Source organism: Malus domestica, chromosome 04 (assembly GCF_042453785.1).
Source record: "Malus domestica chromosome 04, GDT2T_hap1".
Taxonomy (NCBI): domain Eukaryota; kingdom Viridiplantae; phylum Streptophyta; class Magnoliopsida; order Rosales; family Rosaceae; genus Malus; species Malus domestica.
In genome coordinates, this window is record NC_091664.1 from 30,104,435 (window position 1) to 30,123,565 (window position 19,131).

The 19,131-nt window shown below is 37.3% G+C and overlaps 2 protein-coding genes across 2 annotated transcripts; one reads left to right on the top strand and one right to left on the bottom strand.

Moving 5' to 3' along the window:
* Nucleotides 1–763: 763 nt before the first annotated feature.
* On the top strand, nt 764–11,648 carry LOC103434188 (myosin-11). Its single transcript, XM_008372502.3, has 38 exons — nt 764–1,220; nt 1,866–1,994; nt 2,173–2,316; nt 2,428–2,573; nt 2,661–2,817; nt 2,948–3,006; nt 3,153–3,312; nt 3,414–3,563; nt 3,650–3,786; nt 3,863–4,009; nt 4,110–4,211; nt 4,386–4,443; nt 4,554–4,655; nt 4,801–4,838; nt 5,041–5,167; nt 5,247–5,417; nt 5,585–5,716; nt 5,820–5,929; nt 6,036–6,096; nt 6,300–6,477; nt 6,590–6,795; nt 6,909–7,028; nt 7,266–7,364; nt 7,578–7,799; nt 8,003–8,142; nt 8,387–8,498; nt 8,574–8,621; nt 8,726–8,977; nt 9,093–9,248; nt 9,342–9,548; nt 9,655–9,798; nt 9,964–10,034; nt 10,134–10,233; nt 10,312–10,368; nt 10,485–10,541; nt 10,634–10,714; nt 10,851–10,933; nt 11,200–11,648. Exons 1-38 carry the CDS (start codon nt 1,218–1,220, stop codon nt 11,321–11,323), a joined length of 4,590 nt encoding a protein of 1,529 aa, XP_008370724.3. The 5' UTR covers nt 764–1,217; the 3' UTR covers nt 11,324–11,648.
* A 3,311-nt stretch (nt 11,649–14,959) lies between these two features.
* Nucleotides 14,960–18,779, bottom strand: LOC103434190 (GRF1-interacting factor 1). Its single transcript, XM_008372504.4, has 4 exons — nt 18,307–18,779; nt 16,396–16,472; nt 15,735–15,819; nt 14,960–15,622 (listed from the first exon to the last, which is right to left on the bottom strand). Exons 1-4 carry the CDS (start codon nt 18,433–18,435, stop codon nt 15,215–15,217), a joined length of 699 nt encoding a protein of 232 aa, XP_008370726.2. The 5' UTR covers nt 18,436–18,779; the 3' UTR covers nt 14,960–15,214.
* Nucleotides 18,780–19,131: the final 352 nt, after the last annotated feature.

Consider the following 19,131-nt stretch of genomic DNA (forward strand, 5'->3'; position numbering starts at 1 on the left):
GTGGAATTTGAGCTACAAACTAGGTTTCAAGGCAATGTAGAAACAGAACCAGATCATGGATATGCACGTATACACATTAGATACATATCAGAGTTTACATATACGTATTTGACTGTCAAGATACGAGTATCCGACTTTTTGAATAAGAAGTAGAAGAAGAAGATATCTTGGTCGTGACTCTTCGATTCAACGGGATGACTCTCTTCTTAGTCTATGGCTCGCTGAATTATCATTTCTGACAAGAAAAATGTTTGAAAATCTATGTCATATGATCCCTGCCAATGAGTTGAGTTTCATTTAGATTTTTCTTTTTACGGTTTTAAGGAGATGTTTGTGTATGTGTCGGACAATGATTTTGTATTAAAGAGTGTGCTAATTTATGTATGATTGTGAACTTGTGATCAAAGTCATGTTATTGAGTAATTTTATGAAAAACAAACTTGTGCTTATGTTTCTTTTGTTTTACATGAAAAAATTAAGATGAACAAACTTGAATTTTTTGTGCCGACGTTAATCAACTAATAGAAACAAACACAGTGTACAACATGTACGCAAAAGAGAAAATGAGTTTGCGAAAATCATCTTCCAAACAAAAAACATATTGGACGAGAAAGAAAATCCAATCCCTCAATTTTGATCCAACGGCACAAACGAAGAGTAACAAATTCTTACAATAGATACGGACGCACAAGATTTGGACGCCCTTGGACATGAAAGAAGAAATGTGACCGTTAAGGAAAGAGAGAGAAGACTTGGTTAGCAGCCACTAATTGGCGCGAAAACAGCGGAAAGCGAAGCGAAACCAGAGGTCCTTGAGAAGAATGTCCACTCCCTCAATCCACTCGATCCACATTCACTTCCCACACACACAAAACACACAACAATCACACAAACAAAACTTTCCCACCTTTCAAATCGATCAATCTCCGTCCCCCATTTCGGTTTTCCTTCACTTTCTTGCCAATTTCCCGGGAAAATGGAGCTTTCTGCGCGTTGATCCGACATCCCTGACCCCCATTAGGCTTGATTCGTGTTTCGTTGCGAAAGTCTGATGCTTTCGAGAAAAAGGGTCTCTTTTTCTTATGGTGTCTGGTGGAGAGGAACACTTATCAGCTGGAGTTGGGAGCTGATGGTTGTTTTTTGTCACGCGGCTCAAATGCTTGATGGAAGTGCTTAATGAATTGATGAGCTTTGGATTGGCAGCTTAAAAGGATAAAATGGTATGTGGGGTTTCGGTTGAATTTTCGTAAATTTGTAAAAGTTTTTTTGTTTTCTTGCTTTAATGTGTAGACTAGATTAGGTTCCTCAAATTCAGGTTGAAATGTACATGCGGCCCGAAAACTCGTTCCAGGGTATGAATGATTGTTACAGTTTAAGGAACTTCACTTTGGAGTTTTGCTGTATATCGAAATTGGGTTTGTTAATTACAAATGATTAAGTTTTCTTTTTCGGTCAAAGATATGATTTAGTGCTTGCAATACAAAGTGGAACAATCGTTTAGTGTGTGGGTAAGTGCTAGATTGTGGACAGACTGGGAATCTGTTGCTTCTTCTCGAGTGAAAGAAACTCGAATGACACAATTTATGAGACAACTCTGAGTGAAGCATTGAGCAAGAGAGACAAGTGCGCTTACCATCACACTGTGCTTTTGGTTGTGGGGATAGCTAACATAGTCCTCATAGATAAGCAACAGAAATAGGACAAAGGCGTTGGCCACATAATAATTTTCCCATTTAGTTTTTGCCAGAATCCATATAAAAACGATTCAAATTAGTCTTCGGAAATGGTTATCGGTGAAATTTGTGTTTGTGATGGCACTTCATCTGCATGACTAATACTATTCATTCTCTTATATCTTTCGATAGGGAACGCCAGTGAATATCATTGTAGGTTCTCATGTCTGGGTTGAAGACCCAGAATTGGCTTGGATCGACGGACAGGTGTCAAAGATTACTGGACAGGAAGCTGAGATCCAGGGTAGCAATGGGAAGAAGGTGTAAATCCTATTACTAATACATCAAAAACTAATTTTATCACAACTGCAGATCAACCATTTCATCAGAAATTATTTTTATGTTTTGGTCTTCGAAATTTGCTTATCTTACAAAACTTTCTAGTATTACATTATTGTACTCTAACGAGATTCCCGTTCACCTTTTTGGTGCTATTAAGATGGTTGTCAAATTGGCAAAAATATATCCAAAAGATATGGAAGCTCCTGCTGCCGGAGTTGACGACATGACAAAGTTATCTTATCTGCATGAGCCTGGAGTTCTGCAGAATTTAAAAACCAGATACGAACTTAATGAAATCTATGTACGTATTCCTCCCTTCATTTTAAAATACTTAGAGAGTTTTTATTCAAATCGGGAATTCTTACTCTCTGTGATCCTGCAATGATATATGTCTCCATTGCTATCATGATAGACATATACTGGAAATATCCTTATTGCCATTAACCCATTCCAAAGACTTCCCCATCTTTACGATGGTCACATGATGCAACAATACAAAGGAGCACCACTTGGAGAATTGAGCCCTCATGTTTTTGCAGTTGCAGATGTTGCATATAGGTTACCTTCAATCCTATTATATATGCTATATAGTGCTCCGTATATCAATAAACCAAATATTTAAAGTTAATACTTTGAACAAATCAGGGCAATGATCAATGAGGGAAAAAGCAATTCAATTCTGGTCAGTGGTGAAAGTGGAGCAGGTAAAACTGAGACCACAAAAATGCTTATGCGGTACCTTGCATTTCTTGGTGGCCGGGCTGCAACTGAAGGACGGACAGTTGAACAGCAAGTTCTTGAAGTATGATTGTTATCATACCTTTGATTAGCGTTGATGTTAAGCTTCACTCACTCGATATTATCTTCTTTATATCAAGCTCTATAAGTTTCTGATGCAATTCTTATGGAGCTTATTTCTTTTGTGAGTGCAGTCCAATCCAGTTCTTGAAGCATTTGGCAATGCCAAAACTGTTAGAAATAACAACTCTAGGTAATACAATTTCAAGTTATTAGATATTAGTGTCAATTTTGTCTTAATTTCAGCAATTATTTTACTGGCATAAATTACTTTTCCCGAATTATTATCATGTTCTGATAAATTCACATCGGTATTCTCCTTGTTTGGTACGGGTGCAGTCGTTTTGGTAAATTTGTTGAAATCCAATTTGATAAGCAAGGAAGAATCTCAGGAGCAGCCATTAGAACTTACCTTCTGGAACGGTCTCGTGTTTGCCAAATCTCTGATCCTGAACGGAACTACCATTGCTTCTACCTTCTTTGTGCTGCACCACAGGAGGTAAGGTCCTGTAGGAACAGTAATTTCGATTAAGACAAACAAAGTATTGCTGAAAATTTCTGTTCTTGTAACTTCTTGCTAATATTTGTTGATCCTGACAGGAAATTGATAAATACAAGTTGGCAAATCCTAAATCATTTCGCTATCTTAACCAGTCGCGCTGCTACGAACTGGTTGGTGTAAGTGATGCCCATGAATATCTTGCCACAAGGAGAGCTATGGATATTGTTGGAATAAGTGCGAAGGAGCAGGTACAGCCTCTTCTTAATATCATTTAAACATGGAACCTAGAAAGACCATCATCTCACATCCCCTTTTTTCTCTTTTTCTCTCTTAGGAAGCAATTTTTAGAGTAGTTGCTGCAATTCTTCATGTCGGAAATATTGAGTTTACCAAGGGCTCGGAAGTTGATTCATCAGTTCCAAAAGATGATAAAGCGAAGTTCCATCTCAAAATGACTGCAGAGCTTCTCATGTATTTATTCCTTCGTGCTATTGCCCCCGTAGTTTGTTTTCATATTGTCATAATAGTGATGATAACATTATCTCAGGTGCGACCCTGATGCACTGGAAGATGCATTATGTAAGCGTGTGATGATCACACCTGAAGAAGTTATCAAGAGAAGTCTTGATCCTCAAAGTGCAGCAATTAGCCGTGATGGTTTAGCAAAGACAATATATTCTCGATTGTTTGATTGGTTAGTCAAAATCATCAAATTAACATCTGGTTTATGAAAAGCATAACGTAGAGTAAGGATTAAATGCTGATGTGATGCTACGCTATTTCTATCTACGCAGGTTGGTGGACAAAATCAACGTCTCAATTGGGCAAGATGCTAGCTCGAAATCGCTGATTGGGGTCCTTGATATCTATGGTTTTGAAAGTTTTAAGACCAATAGGTAACAACTATTAAGTATAATACCATACTTCGAGTACTCACATATCTGTGTGTATGTGCATGCTGTGTCCTTTTGAGTAAAAGAGAAACTGAAAATGCACTAATGAAGACATTTCATATCCCTTATGCATTGATGGTATTCCGCAACTTAATTTTAGCTTATCATCCTGTGCAGTTTTGAGCAGTTCTGTATTAATTTCACAAACGAGAAACTACAGCAACATTTCAATCAGGTAAAGCCTCAGATCATGTTGAATTCTTCAGCTTTCTCTACTTTTATCTTTTAGGTTATTATTATAACTAGTATTATTTTGTAAATTAAGTTTTTCCTGTATATTTTCAGCACGTCTTCAAGATGGAACAAGAAGAATACACAAAAGAGCAGATTGATTGGAGCTACATTGAGTTTGTCGATAATCAAGACGTTTTGGATCTTATTGAAAAGGTTATTCCTATTCCTTCATATGCATCTACCTGCACAATCACCCACCTATGACAATGACTTTTGGAATATTCATTGTATTCTGTAATATTAGTCTACAATCAGCGTTTTGCTTACAAGCTTTCACATATGATGTTTCCCTTCACAGAAACCTGGTGGAATAGTTGCTCTCCTTGATGAAGCTTGGTAAGCTAGTATTCCTCTGCTGTGAAAGTTTTGTTGTTCTGCCTTAAATGCAAGGCAGTCGATGTTTTCTTGAAGTTCATTCCTCCAGTGTTAAGAAAATATTTCAGAAACAAAAATAAAAAGTTTCAGCTGACAGCAGATTGGACTTGTTTTCTTTCTTTTTTCTTCATTCTTGCTAACTGCTTTTCTTTTATTTTTCCAGCATGTTTCCAAAGTCGACCCACGAAACATTTGCAAATAAGATTTACCAGACATTCAAAACTCATAAGCGCTTTATAAAGCCAAAATTGTCTCGCACGGATTTTACCATCGCTCATTATGCTGGAGAGGTAAATTAATTACGAAAGCAACTATTTCTGAAAGTATGATACTTATACATTTTGGATTTTAACTTGTAAACACTTGCAGGTCCTGTATCAGTCTGACCAATTTTTGGATAAAAACAAGGACTACGTGGTTCCTGAACATCAAGACTTGTTGGGAGCTTCCAAATGTTCCTTTGTGGCAGGCCTTTTCCCTCCACTTCCAGAGGAGACAGCCAAATCTTCCAAGTTTTCTTCGATTGGCTCTCGTTTTAAGGTACTTTCATATTATTTTGGTGAGCACGAAGGTCAATTTAACCCTAGATAATCAACTATCAACCTAAAGCTACATGCAAGCTCTTGTGTGGTTTCTTTTATATTCTGCAATGTCAATTATGCAGCAAGGAATTGAAACTTAAATTTTCTCTGTTTTAAATGGTGCAGCTTCAATTACAATCGTTAATGGAGACCCTAAACTCTACAGAACCTCACTATATTAGATGTGTAAAGCCAAACAATCTTCTAAAACCAGCCGTATTTGAGAACGTCAACATTATGCAGCAACTGCGCTGTGGTGTAAGTAAAAAGTGTTCCTTTTCCCTTCTACCTTCTTAAGAAAATTAATTTTAATTTTTTTTATGTTTTTCTTCCAGCTGCTGCTGACAGTTTCCCCTTGTAGGGTGTTTTAGAGGCAATCCGAATTAGTTGTGCTGGCTACCCTACTAGAAAACCATTTTTCGAATTCATAAACAGATTTGGACTTCTTGCACCAGAGGTCTTGGAAGGAAAGTAAGTATTATCTCCTAGGATTTTCCATTATAGGTTTACTTAACATCTCAACTTTCTGATTAAACTTAGTGGATCTGCATTATGAGCTTGTTTTACTTGTGTGCAGCTATGATGAAAAAGTTGCGTGCACGAAGATACTTGAAAAGAAGGGTCTTAAAGGGTTTCAGGTAAAGTGAGGTGTTCCTTGCAGATTTGGAGGCCTCTGGTAATGTATATAATCGCTGTTTCACCTAGTATTTCCTCCAAACTTTATCACATGGACATAATCTGCAGTAGGACTGACGCTTATGCATATGGACGATATAGGAGTAAATATAGCTAATGGTCTTCATCCATTCACATACTGATCGTAGAGACTTGTTTTTTGCAGATAGGTAAAACGAAGGTATTCCTAAGAGCTGGTCAGATGGCCGAGTTAGATGCACGAAGAGCCGAAGTACTCAGTACTGCAGCTAAAGCTATACAGCAGCGTGTACGAACCCATTATGCTAGGAAACGGTTTATTGCACTGCGACAGGCAACCGTAGTTCTGCAATCAATATGCAGAGGTGAGCCACATAAAAAATGTATTAGAACCAATGCAGTGCTACTGAATTCTTAGCGAGTATCCAGAAGGATGCAGCTAATTTGTTTCTATGTTTGTTTGGTATTAACTTGTAGGAAGCCTGGCTTGCAAAGTCTTCCACGGCATGCAAAAAGAGGCAGCTGCAGTGAAAATTCAGAAGCACCTACGTAAACACCAAGCCAGAACAACTTACAACAAACTCCATGTCTCAGTTCTAGTTGTGCAAACAGGTTTAAGAGCAATGGCCGCTCGTAAAGAATTCAGATTTAAAAGGCAAAGCAAAGCAGCAATTATTATTCAGGTTGCATACAAAATATCCTTCAACTTGCATGATTCATTTTATTATTTAACGACATGAAACTTTACTGATTTGCTATTGCCATTGCCAAAAAAAAATGTACATGAAAACTGCAGGCGGTGTGGCGTTGTCATAGAGCTGCCAAATACTTTAAGAGACTCAAGAGGGGTTCAATAGCTGCACAGACCCAAATGAGGGGGAAAATTGCAAGGCGGGAACTTAGGAAGCTCAAAATGGTAAGCAAACACTCTCTGGTTTTCGTGAAACAATCATCAATCAATTTATAGGGTAGTGATTAAGATGAAGGGGAGTACATAAAATTTACTGTATAGAGGACATAGCATATTTTCTTCCAAATACTGCAAATTATTGCCATAAATAGTATTATGTACACGTACCCCTTTCTAGCTGACATTTTAAAATCTTCTTCTTACGTATGTTTCTCTTTTTTCTTCATCTCCAATTTTCTGCAGGCTGCTAGGGAAACAGGAGCACTTAAAGAAGCAAAAGATGCGCTGGAAAAACGAGTGGAGGAACTAAATTGGCGACTACAGTTGGAAAAACGTTTAAGGGTAATTTCTATAACTTGCAGAGTAATTCTGTTTGGCAGAGAAAATGCTGTGTGGACATCTGATGAATACTTTCTTCATTTCATGTCCGACTGCCAAAAACTACTATGCTAATGCATTGATGTACTTTTCACGAATGCAGTGAAGTTCGTAGATTATAATTTAGGTATTTTATGCATAAAAAATTCATGCTAAATATTCGTGTCATGTTTGCAGACTGACCTAGAAGAAGCTAAAGCACAAGAGATAACGAAATTGCAGAATTCATTGCAAGAAATGCAGACCAAACTTGATGAATCAAATGCATTGATTGTGAAGGAACGAGAGGCTGCAAAGAAAGCTCTTGAAGAGGCACCTCCTGTGGTTCAGGAAACCCAAGTTATGGTTGAGGACACTGCAAAAGTTGAATCTCTAACTGCAGAAGTTGACAGTTTAAAGGTAAGAAGGTTCTGTCCAATAAACAGCACCTATAACACTATGTCTTGCATAAGTCTGTGGTTGCAAGACTTTAACATGTTTCGGACTGTTCTATCATGTGTCATCATCATTTATTTGTTCATATATGCAGTGACAGATTTTGATTTTTTAATTTAGTTCTTGACCTTGGATTTTCTCTACCTGACACGTTCCCGCCTCACCAGGCCTCTTTGGAGTCAGAGAAACAAAGAGCAGGAGAAAATGAAACTAAATATAATGAAGCTCAAACATCAGGCGAAGAACGACGCAAGAAATTAGAAGAAACAGAGAAAAAAGTTAGTCAGCTCCAGGAAAATTTGACCAGGTAATATGACACTTAAAGCATGAGTTTTCTGATGCAGAGCATCAAAATGCACGGCATCTTATGTGCATTTGAGACGTTAATACAACATTGTTCTTAGGTTTTAATTGTTCACCAAAAAAGAAAAAATTGTTTTAAACTCGTATAGTATTTAAATTCAAACCGATAAGTTATATTGGAGAGACATGAATTACCAACTCTAATTTTTGTGATGTGGTTTACTGAAAATTTAGACTTTCTTGATTAGGCTAGAAGAGAAGCTTACCAATTTAGAATCAGAAAACCAAGTATTACGCCAACAAGCTGTGTCCATGACGCCTAATAAATTCCTTTCTGGACGGTCCAGGTCAATTATTCAGGTAATTTTCAATGCAAAATATGGATTCTATAATGTTCAAACGCTTAAGATTTTCTTATTGTTTGATAATTGGCAGAGGGCAGCTGAAAGTGGCCACATTCCAGGGGATGCAAAGACACCTCTGGTAAGTTTCCGTTGAGCTTCTAGTATAAACCTACAAAAAAGGCAATGTGATGCAGTATTTTCTTACCTTTTCACTTAAGCTAATGTCCCGATAAAATGGATCAGGATCTGCATAGTCCTTCAGTAAACCACAGGGAGTCGGAATTGGAGGATAAGCCACAGAAATCATTGAATGAAAAACAGCAAGAGAACCAGGAGTTGCTCATTCGATGTATCGCACAACATCTTGGCTTTGCAGGGAACAGGCCTATTGCTGCCTGCATCATATACAAATGCCTTCTGCAGTGGAGATCATTTGAAGTTGAGCGGACTAGCATTTTCGATAGGATTATTCAGACCATAGGGAATGCCATTGAGGTTTGGAAATGCCATCCTTAACCCTTTTGGTATTTTGGTTTTCCATTTATTCATTACTCAAAACGAACCTATTTTAACATGAATTTTAACATGAATACTACTACTTTGAATTCAGACCCAGGACAGCAACGATATCTTGGCCTATTGGTTATCCAATGCCTCAACACTTCTATTACTCCTCCAGCGCACACTGAAAGCAAGTGGTGCTGCTGGAATGGCACCCCAACGACGTCGATCATCATCAGCTACTTTGTTTGGAAGGATGACACAAGTAATTCAACGTCTCTTGTCAATGTTGAATATTTCAGTTCATAAATCTTCATTTCGTCAATTGCTTCACATTTTTGCTATTGTTTTCCTCTAGAGTTTCCGTGGAGCCCCGCAAGGTGTCAATCTCTCCTTAATAAATGGTGGAATGAGTGGCGGAGTGGATACTTTACGGCAAGTTGAAGCCAAGTACCCAGCTTTGCTTTTCAAACAGCAACTTACGGCATATGTAGAAAAGATTTATGGGATGATTCGAGATAATTTGAAGAAAGAGATTTCTCCATTGCTTGGATTGTGCATTCAGGTCCATTACATTGTTCATCTACAAACAAGAAGACAATTTACTGATAAAACAAAATTGTGATTCCATGATTTTTCAAGAACTAGTACTAAATTTGTAACTTTAACAGGCACCAAGAACATCCCGGGCAAGCTTGGTCAAAGGATCGTCGCGATCAGTTGGCAACACTGAGGCCCAGAGAGCTTTGATTGCTCACTGGCAAGGAATCGTTAAGAGCCTCGGAAACTTCTTAAATACTTTAAAAGCAAATTATGTTAGTACTCTTCTACTTCTCAATATATCGATCTTTGCAGACCACTCCCTCTGTTGGTTAAGTAAACTTCAAGAGAAGTTGATTGTTACCACAGATAATGATCATACTCGCTTGATTTTGCAATGATCTCTCTCTTTCTCATACACACATTGTTCCTTTCTACAGGTACCACCATTTTTAGTTCGTAAGGTGTTCACGCAAATATTCTCCTTCATCAATGTTCAGCTATTCAACAGGTATAAAGTCTAAGCTCAAATTTGAGGTTTTCTTGTTTGCATGCTATTTAGCACTAAACTTTTTCCTAATGTCTTCCATGTATTTTTCTATCTCCGCAGTCTTCTATTAAGACGAGAATGCTGTTCGTTTAGCAATGGTGAATATGTTAAAGCTGGATTGGCTGAACTGGAGCATTGGTGCTATAAGGCAACAGATGAGGTACCTTTAATCTAATCCCTCTTTTAGCTGTGCGATAACTGTTATACCAACTGACTTACTAAATAATCGAAAATGCAGTATGCAGGATCAGCTTGGGATGAACTCAAGCATATTCGGCAGGCTATTGGATTCCTGGTATCGTTCATTTATCATATTCCATTTCTACTGCCAGTGATTACCTTTGAAAATGATGAAACGCAACGAATGAACAATTAGTGAAGTTGTCCTGAAATTTTATGCTTTCTATTCAGGTCATACATCAAAAACCGAAAAAGACACTTGATGAAATAAGCCATGATCTATGCCCGGTAATTGATGTGTATCTAAGGATACAATAAACATCTTTAAGTCTATTAACCTATCCCTTGAATCTCAGTTGACAAAACTTATACTTCAACAGGTCCTCAGTATACAGCAGCTATATCGTATCAGTACAATGTACTGGGATGACAAATATGGCACGCACAGCGTGTCCTCGGATGTAAGTTTTTATGGATGCCATTACTCAACTAGGTTCGAGTCATCTTCATCACAAGACAGTAAAATAAATTAGAAACATAATATCAAACATGCATCTACCAACTCACTCACACTTTTTTTTTCAACGGTTCATCTAGGTTATATCGAATATGAGAGTGCTAATGACAGAAGATTCCAACAACGCTGTCAGTAATTCTTTCCTGCTGGATGATGATTCCAGGTTATGACAACATTTAAACATGTCTTGGCCGTTATTCATCCTTTCTTGACTCCTCTTTACATCCCGTTTCACTAATTTTTCCTGTCAAACTGATATGTTCGTGCTCTTCTAAGATCTCGATTACTTGTTAATTCAGTATGCGTAAAATGAGACGTGCATCAAGCATGCATTGTTTCACAGTGCTTGTTATCATTCCTAAACATATTTGTTTCCATTTTTACTTATAAATCCTAGCCATTCGACTGACGCTAGCATTTACACTGTAGCATTCCATTTTCCGTTGATGACATATCAAAGTCGATGAAGCAAATAGACATCTCCGACATTGAACCACCGCCTCTCATCCACGAGAACTCAGGCTTTAGTTTCTTGTTGCCGCGCGCAGATTGAGTCTCGTTCTCTCTACGATGAGCCTGTAGCTGTTACTGTCAAGAGTAGTAGATTTCTTCACTCATGGGATACATTATGGGGTTGTGCATTGTTCATGAATAATCACTTCTTTGCCCCACAGATTTTCTTTTGGATCCCCACCAATTGTAAGTTGAATATGACAGACGTTTCTCCGACCCTAGCAAAGCAGAGAGCCTTGTTGGTTTGGGATCGTCCTTTTTTATTGTAAAACTAGCTGATTTTAGGGAAAGAAATTAAAAGCTTAGAGCATTTTTTTTTCATTTAATTAATCAAAAATTTCAACCAAACTTTGTTATGGTATTCAATAATCTCGTCCAAGAACTTCATCATGAACTTATAATTTCAGTGTGAACATCTTTCCTGGCGAAGACAACGACCTGAAAAAATGAATGATTTACGCACGTTCTTTTTTAATCTTTTCACTTTTTTCTTTTTTTTTCTAGCTAATGGATTGAACAAATCAAATAGAATTCAGTACTAAAATTAAAAATTGTGCAGAAAATAAAAAAGGATGTACGAAGATAACTCTCTTTCGAGAAAAAAACTCCATTCTTGTAGGGCATGAAAACGACTCGTTAGCCATTACGTGCTCCCATTGCAATGTACAAATATTTTTTAGTTGAATTCTTCGGGTTCTTCTTTTGTTGGTCAATAACTTGGCTCTTTGAACGTTGAACAGTGAAATAAAATTAATTAAAATATGTCGGCAAGTCTGACACTTCAAGCATCATGTGATTTTATAAATGGAAACCCAAAAATTAAGAAATTAAAAACGATTAATTAGCAAAAGTAAGTGCATACTTGACTGCTTAGAAGATGAATGAACAAGAAATCTGAATATTATTGATCCAAATAAAGATGATCCACGTCCTTATCCATCTAGAAAATTGCTTTCAACTGGCCATTGGAGATTGCCTTAAAGAAGGCATAAAACATTTTATTTTATTTAAGTTATTTATTTAACAGGGATGTATCCGTGATACTATTTTTTTTACATTATTTTTTACTCATATTTTTGTGCGGCCTCATTCTGTAATATATTTTAACAATCTGAACCGCTTATCTTTTAGAACATTATTCATAAATCATCCTTGCAAAAAATTAGATAAATCCAAAACAATTCAAATATTAATTTGTACTGAAGAAAATGGACGAACACGATTCTACAAAGAAACCTTTAATCCAAAGGTCATCTAGTTTCATATTTGAGTGATTTCTAGTCGACATGATCTTTGAAAGTGGATATAAAAGATAAACGGTTTGGATTATTGAAATATATTACAAAGTTGACCCTGTAAAACGTGTGTTAAAAATTGCATAAAGAAAGTGATGTCACGAATCCGATCTCATATTTAATTTATTCATATATTTAATTTTTTTGCTACAACGATTGTTGCTAATTAGAGACAAAGTCAAAGATGGAAATGTATAATTTTGTCAGCGTGACTAGAAGGGGTTGTGCTGTGACAAGGACTGCAAATTGTAGATTTACCGCAATATATTATTTGGCACGTGGTCAAATACTAAGAAAAAATCACCTCTAAAGTCCACATTTTATCCAAAGTGACAAAATTGCTTCGCTATTTTTATTTGTTTTATGACTATGCGTTGTTCTATTTTAAATTTTGATATAGGAGAAAGAGATTTGAATCTGAATGTATAAGAGAGCAAATATACTTCCTTGATGAATTGGTTGAATCCTAATCTGTAATTTTTTTTCTATACCTTTTAGTGTGTTTTGTTAAAAAGGAGTTGCGGGGATTGAAAAGGAAAATGAATGACTATTTTTAAATTTTATCCAAGTTGAAGGTGGAAAGTAGAGTTGCGAGGATTGGACAACGACAAACTTTTCTTCATAAGTAATCAATTTTTTGTAATGGTATGTGGCACTTAGTGTACGAAAAATGAATAGTTAGAATTTAAAACAAAAGATCTAACACTCATAAAAATAAAATAGAAACGTTCGTAGCAAAGAGTGCTACGTAATATTGGAGCCACACCGACTAGTAACGCATATTTTACAAAAAATTGACAAAAAGTTAAATAAAACAAATTTCCTCTTAAGATAATCTGGTTCTTTGGTCTCTCATTTTTGTAGAAATTATGTTTGTATTATATATGAGAGTAGCTTATTAGAAATCATTGTTTGCATTACATGTCAAAGAAGCTTCTTAGGATAGACTTCGTTTTATTGTAACAAAATTAAGATAAGTATATGACATAGTGGGCTTTATTGTATCATTGCTTCAGTATACGAGAGTCTTACATAATAAATAAATGTTTTGTACGGAACTCTCGTATTTTGTTTTTGCTATATTAGAATGAGATTTCTCCTAAAAAACCACTCCCTATATGTATATTATATATATTTATATACACAAATATATAATATATATTTGATATGATGCTACAAAATTGGAATTAGACAAAAATATTTAGCAGCCATTTTGGAACTTGTTGACCATAAAATATCTTCTGCTGCATGGGTCTTTAAATCAACTTTTTTCTGTCTTACCTCACTTTTCCACGTTTGCTTTTGTCCCATAGGTTCCTTCTTCGTTGCTTCCTCCCTTCAAGAAGCTCCACATACTTCCCCTCCCTCTCTATCTATCTCTTTCTATATATATATATATATATATATATATATGCATATGTGTGTGTATATATACTTGTAAAAGCATACGATTAAGTAAACATAAATCATAATCCTCTCTCTCTCTCTCTCTCCCCTCCTTTTCTGTCTGCAGAAAAAATGGAACAACTCAAAAATCATCAGCAACAATCTCAGCCTGAGCAGAGCAAAAAACCCACCAAATCAAAAGCACCTATGATCAAGTATATCTCCAGCCCTATGATGGTCCAAGCCAGAAGTGCTTCTGAGTTCAGAGCAATTGTTCAACAATTCACAGGCCAAAATTCCAACACCGCCTTTGATGAAGATTGCACTACTACTCATGAAAAAGAACAAGCTAGATGGGTTACTTCTTCTAAATTCCAAGCTTCGAAACCCGGTACGATGATCAGGTTTTCCGACCACCGTCCGCCGGCGGCTGTTCTCGATCAGATGGATGAAAACAACTTATGGGAAGCAGTTGCGGAAAACTTGAGCAGTTACCAACCTCCATGTGTTTATGTGTGATGAAATAGAACAGAGGACTCTTTTTTTTTTCTTTGGGAGAGTTTTATATGATTGTGATTTTCTAGTGCTCCTAGCATTTTTTGCACATAGTGTTGTAAACTTATATTGTACCTACTACATTAGTGAAGTCAAATAAAACATCATTGTATTTCGGGTTTAATTCACAAGCACCTACACATTTGAAGTGATCGCGACGTTGAAGAAAGTAAAAAGCTTCACATCGAAAAATTGACACACTTTATTACGATCTCCTATCTGTAACAAAACTTGTGTTGTGGTAAATCCCGACAACTGATGTGTCGCACATGTGATAATATGCAAGCTGACTACAACATCAGATTATCGGTATTAATTAGTAGTGGACTTCCATCATCTTGAAATCCTGACACGACCCAACGACCGGTTTTTTGTTCATAAGGCCACCATATACATGGCCAAGAGGATCTCAGACTGATTGATTCAAAATAACCAACGAATCGAGCACGAAAATTTCGACATAAAAATTAAAGCGCATCAAGAAGATAGCCTACAAAATTTTACATGATATGCTACCATAACTGCATTGTCTCACTAAAAAAAACCATAGTTCCAAGTTTCGAGGATAAACGCTCAAAAGATAAAACACTAGTCCCTTAAGCAGCAAGTCTTTTTTCCCCTCTCTAATTTCATTTCCTCACCTAATTCCCTAAGTTCGGATGTTAACAGACCAAAATGTCCATCATTTTCACCTCTTAATTCCCGTCATCGGTCGATTTCAGGTAAAGAGTCTCACCCCCATCTCCGGCGTGGCTTCCAGAGCTCCCGCCTCTCCCATCCATATCTTGCTTACTCCCGCCAGCCATCCTCCTATGCATGTCTTCTCCAGGAGAGCTGCGTCCGTAATCACCAAACCCTCCAGCCCCAAGTTGCCCGCTGCCTCCAGCATTATTTCCCTCATTCCCGAGCATGTGAAGTCCCGCGCTTCCTCCAGCACTCATGGCAAATTGGCTGTGCAGGGCTTGTTGCTGTAGAGCTGAAAACTGCTGCTGGGAGTACATCATGGAAGAGCGCGCAGCCATGAGCGATTGTGGTGTCATCTGTTGAGCCGCTTGTTGCTGCATGTAATGTGCTCCCGGTTGCATCATACCGGTGGAAGAGTACTACAAAGCATTTCATGAAAACAATCAGGAAACGTACAATTTTGGGACACTGAATTACGCGGTGATATGCCCTTCAAGTTTTTAAGTTTTTTTTGCAAATGAGGTTTTGTACCTGAGGATGCATGGTGGGAGGCTGGGGTTGAGAATCAGCAATGGCAGCCAGGTACATCAGATTCCGCTGTAGCTTTGCTTGGTTCCTGCAACAGTTGCAAAAGAATTACCAACCTGTCTAGCAGTTTAAACATAACAAATCTGCATATTGACACAAGCTTAAGAGCTTATCATAAGATTGAACCATCGTACAGAAGCCAGGCATGTGACAAGCTTATATCGGACTTTTACTATGCTAACAGGAAGAAGATGCTACGCCATCAGAAGCAACCATGCTGTATCACAGAGGCGTATATTGTTACCTATGTTCGTGCAAGTTCAACTAAAAGAACTTTTCTGTAACCCTTTCTGCACTCAAAAGTGGTTAAAAAGGGCATCCATCACTTGCAGTAATTTAGTGGCATTCTTCAAAAAGAGACTTAATTTACGCTGCGATGAGAACTTACGACATGCTTCCTACAATAGTACATGCTCACATAGAAGTTTGCCAAACTGAATGGATTCGTTAAAATCGACAGTATCCACTAAACTAAATGACGTGTGCTCATATTTCCAATATTCTACACAAGACGGTGTCAATTTACAACATTCAGCTACAAAATAGCACTGAGTGACAACATAAGATATGCAAAGCAGCAGTTGAGTAAGAAATAAATGCTCACTCTGCACATTCACTCAGTTTCCCAGAATTTTGGCTCTCAACAATCTTCAGGATCAACGACTTGTTCTCGTCCAAGTACTGCAGTAAATTTAATGAAAGTAGTTAACAATAGGATAACGAGAAGATAATACAGACCACAAGTGCTGTAAAACCAAATAGTTCTAAAATTTCCAGAGTAAGAAATGCACAATAATGCTAACAAACGGAGCCACAATACGGTTATTACTATTGGAACGGAACCAACGGTGCTACTCAAATTTATGAGAAAGACGAAGTAAGGAACTGGGGCAAGTCACACAGTCCAAAAGACACTTGAAGAAAAAACAGACTTCATTGCTGTACAAAAGAACGATTATTGGTCATTAGTTCCTATTACTAGGCAAACTCTTGTAGAATCGACAAAAGAGTCGCACACTCACGGGATTCAGAACTGAAAACCGACACTGGAAACAGGCTCAATCGCAAGATGAAGACGTGACTTGTGTTAGAAAACATTCAAGGGAACAAAATCCTGTGGAATTCGCTGTTTTGGTGCCAACTCAAAGAGAAGAACATGCCAAAAGAGTACTTTAAGCAGATTTTCTTAGTTTTAAACCAATCCATAGTTTCCATTTCGGTGAAACTACAAATAATTTATCTTTGAGTATGCTTACATTCCCTTTCTTTCTCAATTTCAATGCCCTTCCCGGACTAATTTTGCATTTGTAACGATTTTTTCGGTGCAACTCAGAAATCTAACTTGTTCAGCTCAGTGTATTCTAGAAGGAGAACGATGTAAAGGAACTATCAAAATCTTCAACTTATGCCCTACAAAGTTGGTGGCACAGTAATTAGATTTTTGTTTAAAAATAAAACAAAAACTGAGATCTAACGGTTAAAAAGTTCAGAGTATCCTATAATTCGGAGCACCGTAGGATTTCTGCCAAAACAGATTCACATAAATAAATGCAATCCGTAAGAATAAAGCTAAAATGTTCATACTACTAGGGATGCTACCATAGATTTTTCGAGATACCGACTCGCATATGAAAGAACAAAATCGTAGTTCACTAGTTACAACTAATCAAAATAGAACCAAATCACCATTCTTACACTCAGATTGCAGCCAGAAGGCCCCTAAATAAACTCATGATATTGATTAAGCATACAAAAATGCTCGATGATGTGAGCTTTTACTATTTCCACCAGATAGAACATGGAAGAAACAATCTAAAGAGAAGAGATCCTCGGCTACCGGATGAAGTGATCCGGGCCTTTCAAATTTTATCCATTGGCAAAATATTTCAGCTTTTAAAGGGTCAAAACAGGTGGACCGTTGAATGAAATTTGAAAGGCCCGAATCACTTGATCTCGTGATCTTGGTGGAAGAGGTCCGGTCCAATATAAATAACATAAGAGCAAAACAAGATAACCAACATAAAAGAAGCAAGATTGGGAGGGGAAGTCGAACTCGGGACCTCAGGAATGCTCTTAACCATCTAAGCTGCAAGCGCCTTGTATTCTCAACACCCATTTAAACATCACAAACGTAACAGAACAGAAATTTGGTAACAGAAAATTAGCTTGAGGAGATTATGAATTGTAATGTGTAGGAAAATCAAACAACAAAAGCCCATGAACGTTCTGAAGCAAATATTAATCTGCATGAAAAAATGGGATAAAAGAAAGTGCTTGGATAAACGATATTTAAAAGCAGAAGAAACAAGCATTCATACAAGTACATACAAACCAAAAAACAAAGAAAAATCAAGCAAGAAATCATTAGCCTATCAAAAATCCATTAGAGCTCAGAGGAAAAGGGTAAGATGCAGAAAGTGGCAGGAGAAACCAAAAACCAAATGGAAATGCAGAAGCAAAGCAGCTGAAGAAAAAAGAACCCAGCAAAAAGAAGAAGAAGAAGAAGAAGGAGGACCTGCTGAATGTGATCAGTAGTGACGTTGTTAGGATAATAGGCTGCCATCATGGGCTGCATCTGCATCAGGTGCTGCTGCATCTCTCTTTTATATATGTCTACTACCTCTCTGCTCTGCTCCTCTACCATAAACAGTAAGACACTTCTCTGTTTCTCTCTCTCTCTCTCTCCCCAAGTATGAACAGGGCTTGTTTTACAGAGTTGAGAGGCCACTCACTGCGAAGGGTGCAAGTAAATAGAGAGACAGTTTTTGATAGAGGGATGCCTCTGCCGTTTCTTTTCTTCTATTTTTTATTTTTTTCTCTCTGTTCTTTCACTCTCTCTCCCCTTACATACAATGACACCACCACCGCACAGAGATATAGGCACAGAGAGAGAGAGCTAGTGGATTATATAGGATGGAAAAGTGTGCCCTTTTGGGGTTTTGCTTGGTTTGGGTTTTCTGGGTCAGTTTCTTTCTCTCTCTCCTCTCTCTCTTGTACATGTCGATGAGAGATATTTACAACTACCGCTAAGCATATAGCTCAAGTCCATTAGTTTACAGTGTTTTAAATTTTGCACACGTTACTGGCTGGATGAACTGTTTTAGTGACATGTTCAGTGTAGGTGAGCTGAACTTAACCATGCATGATTAAATTTAAAAATGACTACAATGGCAACTCATTAGAAGTATGCAAGTTAAATTTAATTTTGTGTACTTAGAAAATTATCACAAATACGTATGATTGCAACGCACAAATTCTTTTCAGTTGGACATTTTGTCAACCATGTGGTCCTCTATTGATCGACCCAACTGAGTCCTCTCAAGACCTCATGCCAAGTGCT

Excerpts from the sequence above, each read along its gene's own strand:
- LOC103434188 (XM_008372502.3), top strand. Across the intron at positions 4,656-4,800 it reads TTTTGGATCTTATTGAAAAG|AAACCTGGTGGAATAGTTGC; the intron begins GTTATTCCTATT and ends TTCCCTTCACAG. Across the intron at positions 4,839-5,040 it reads GCTCTCCTTGATGAAGCTTG|CATGTTTCCAAAGTCGACCC; the intron begins GTAAGCTAGTAT and ends TTATTTTTCCAG.
- LOC103434190 (XM_008372504.4), bottom strand. The coding sequence starts at position 18,435 with ATGGTAGAGGAGCAGAGCAGAGAGGTAGTAGACATATATAAAAGAGAG. Across the intron at positions 15,820-16,395 it reads AAACTGAGTGAATGTGCAGA|GAACCAAGCAAAGCTACAGC; the intron begins GTGAGCATTTAT and ends CAACTGTTGCAG. Across the intron at positions 15,623-15,734 it reads CTCCCACCATGCATCCTCAG|TACTCTTCCACCGGTATGAT; the intron begins GTACAAAACCTC and ends AATGCTTTGTAG.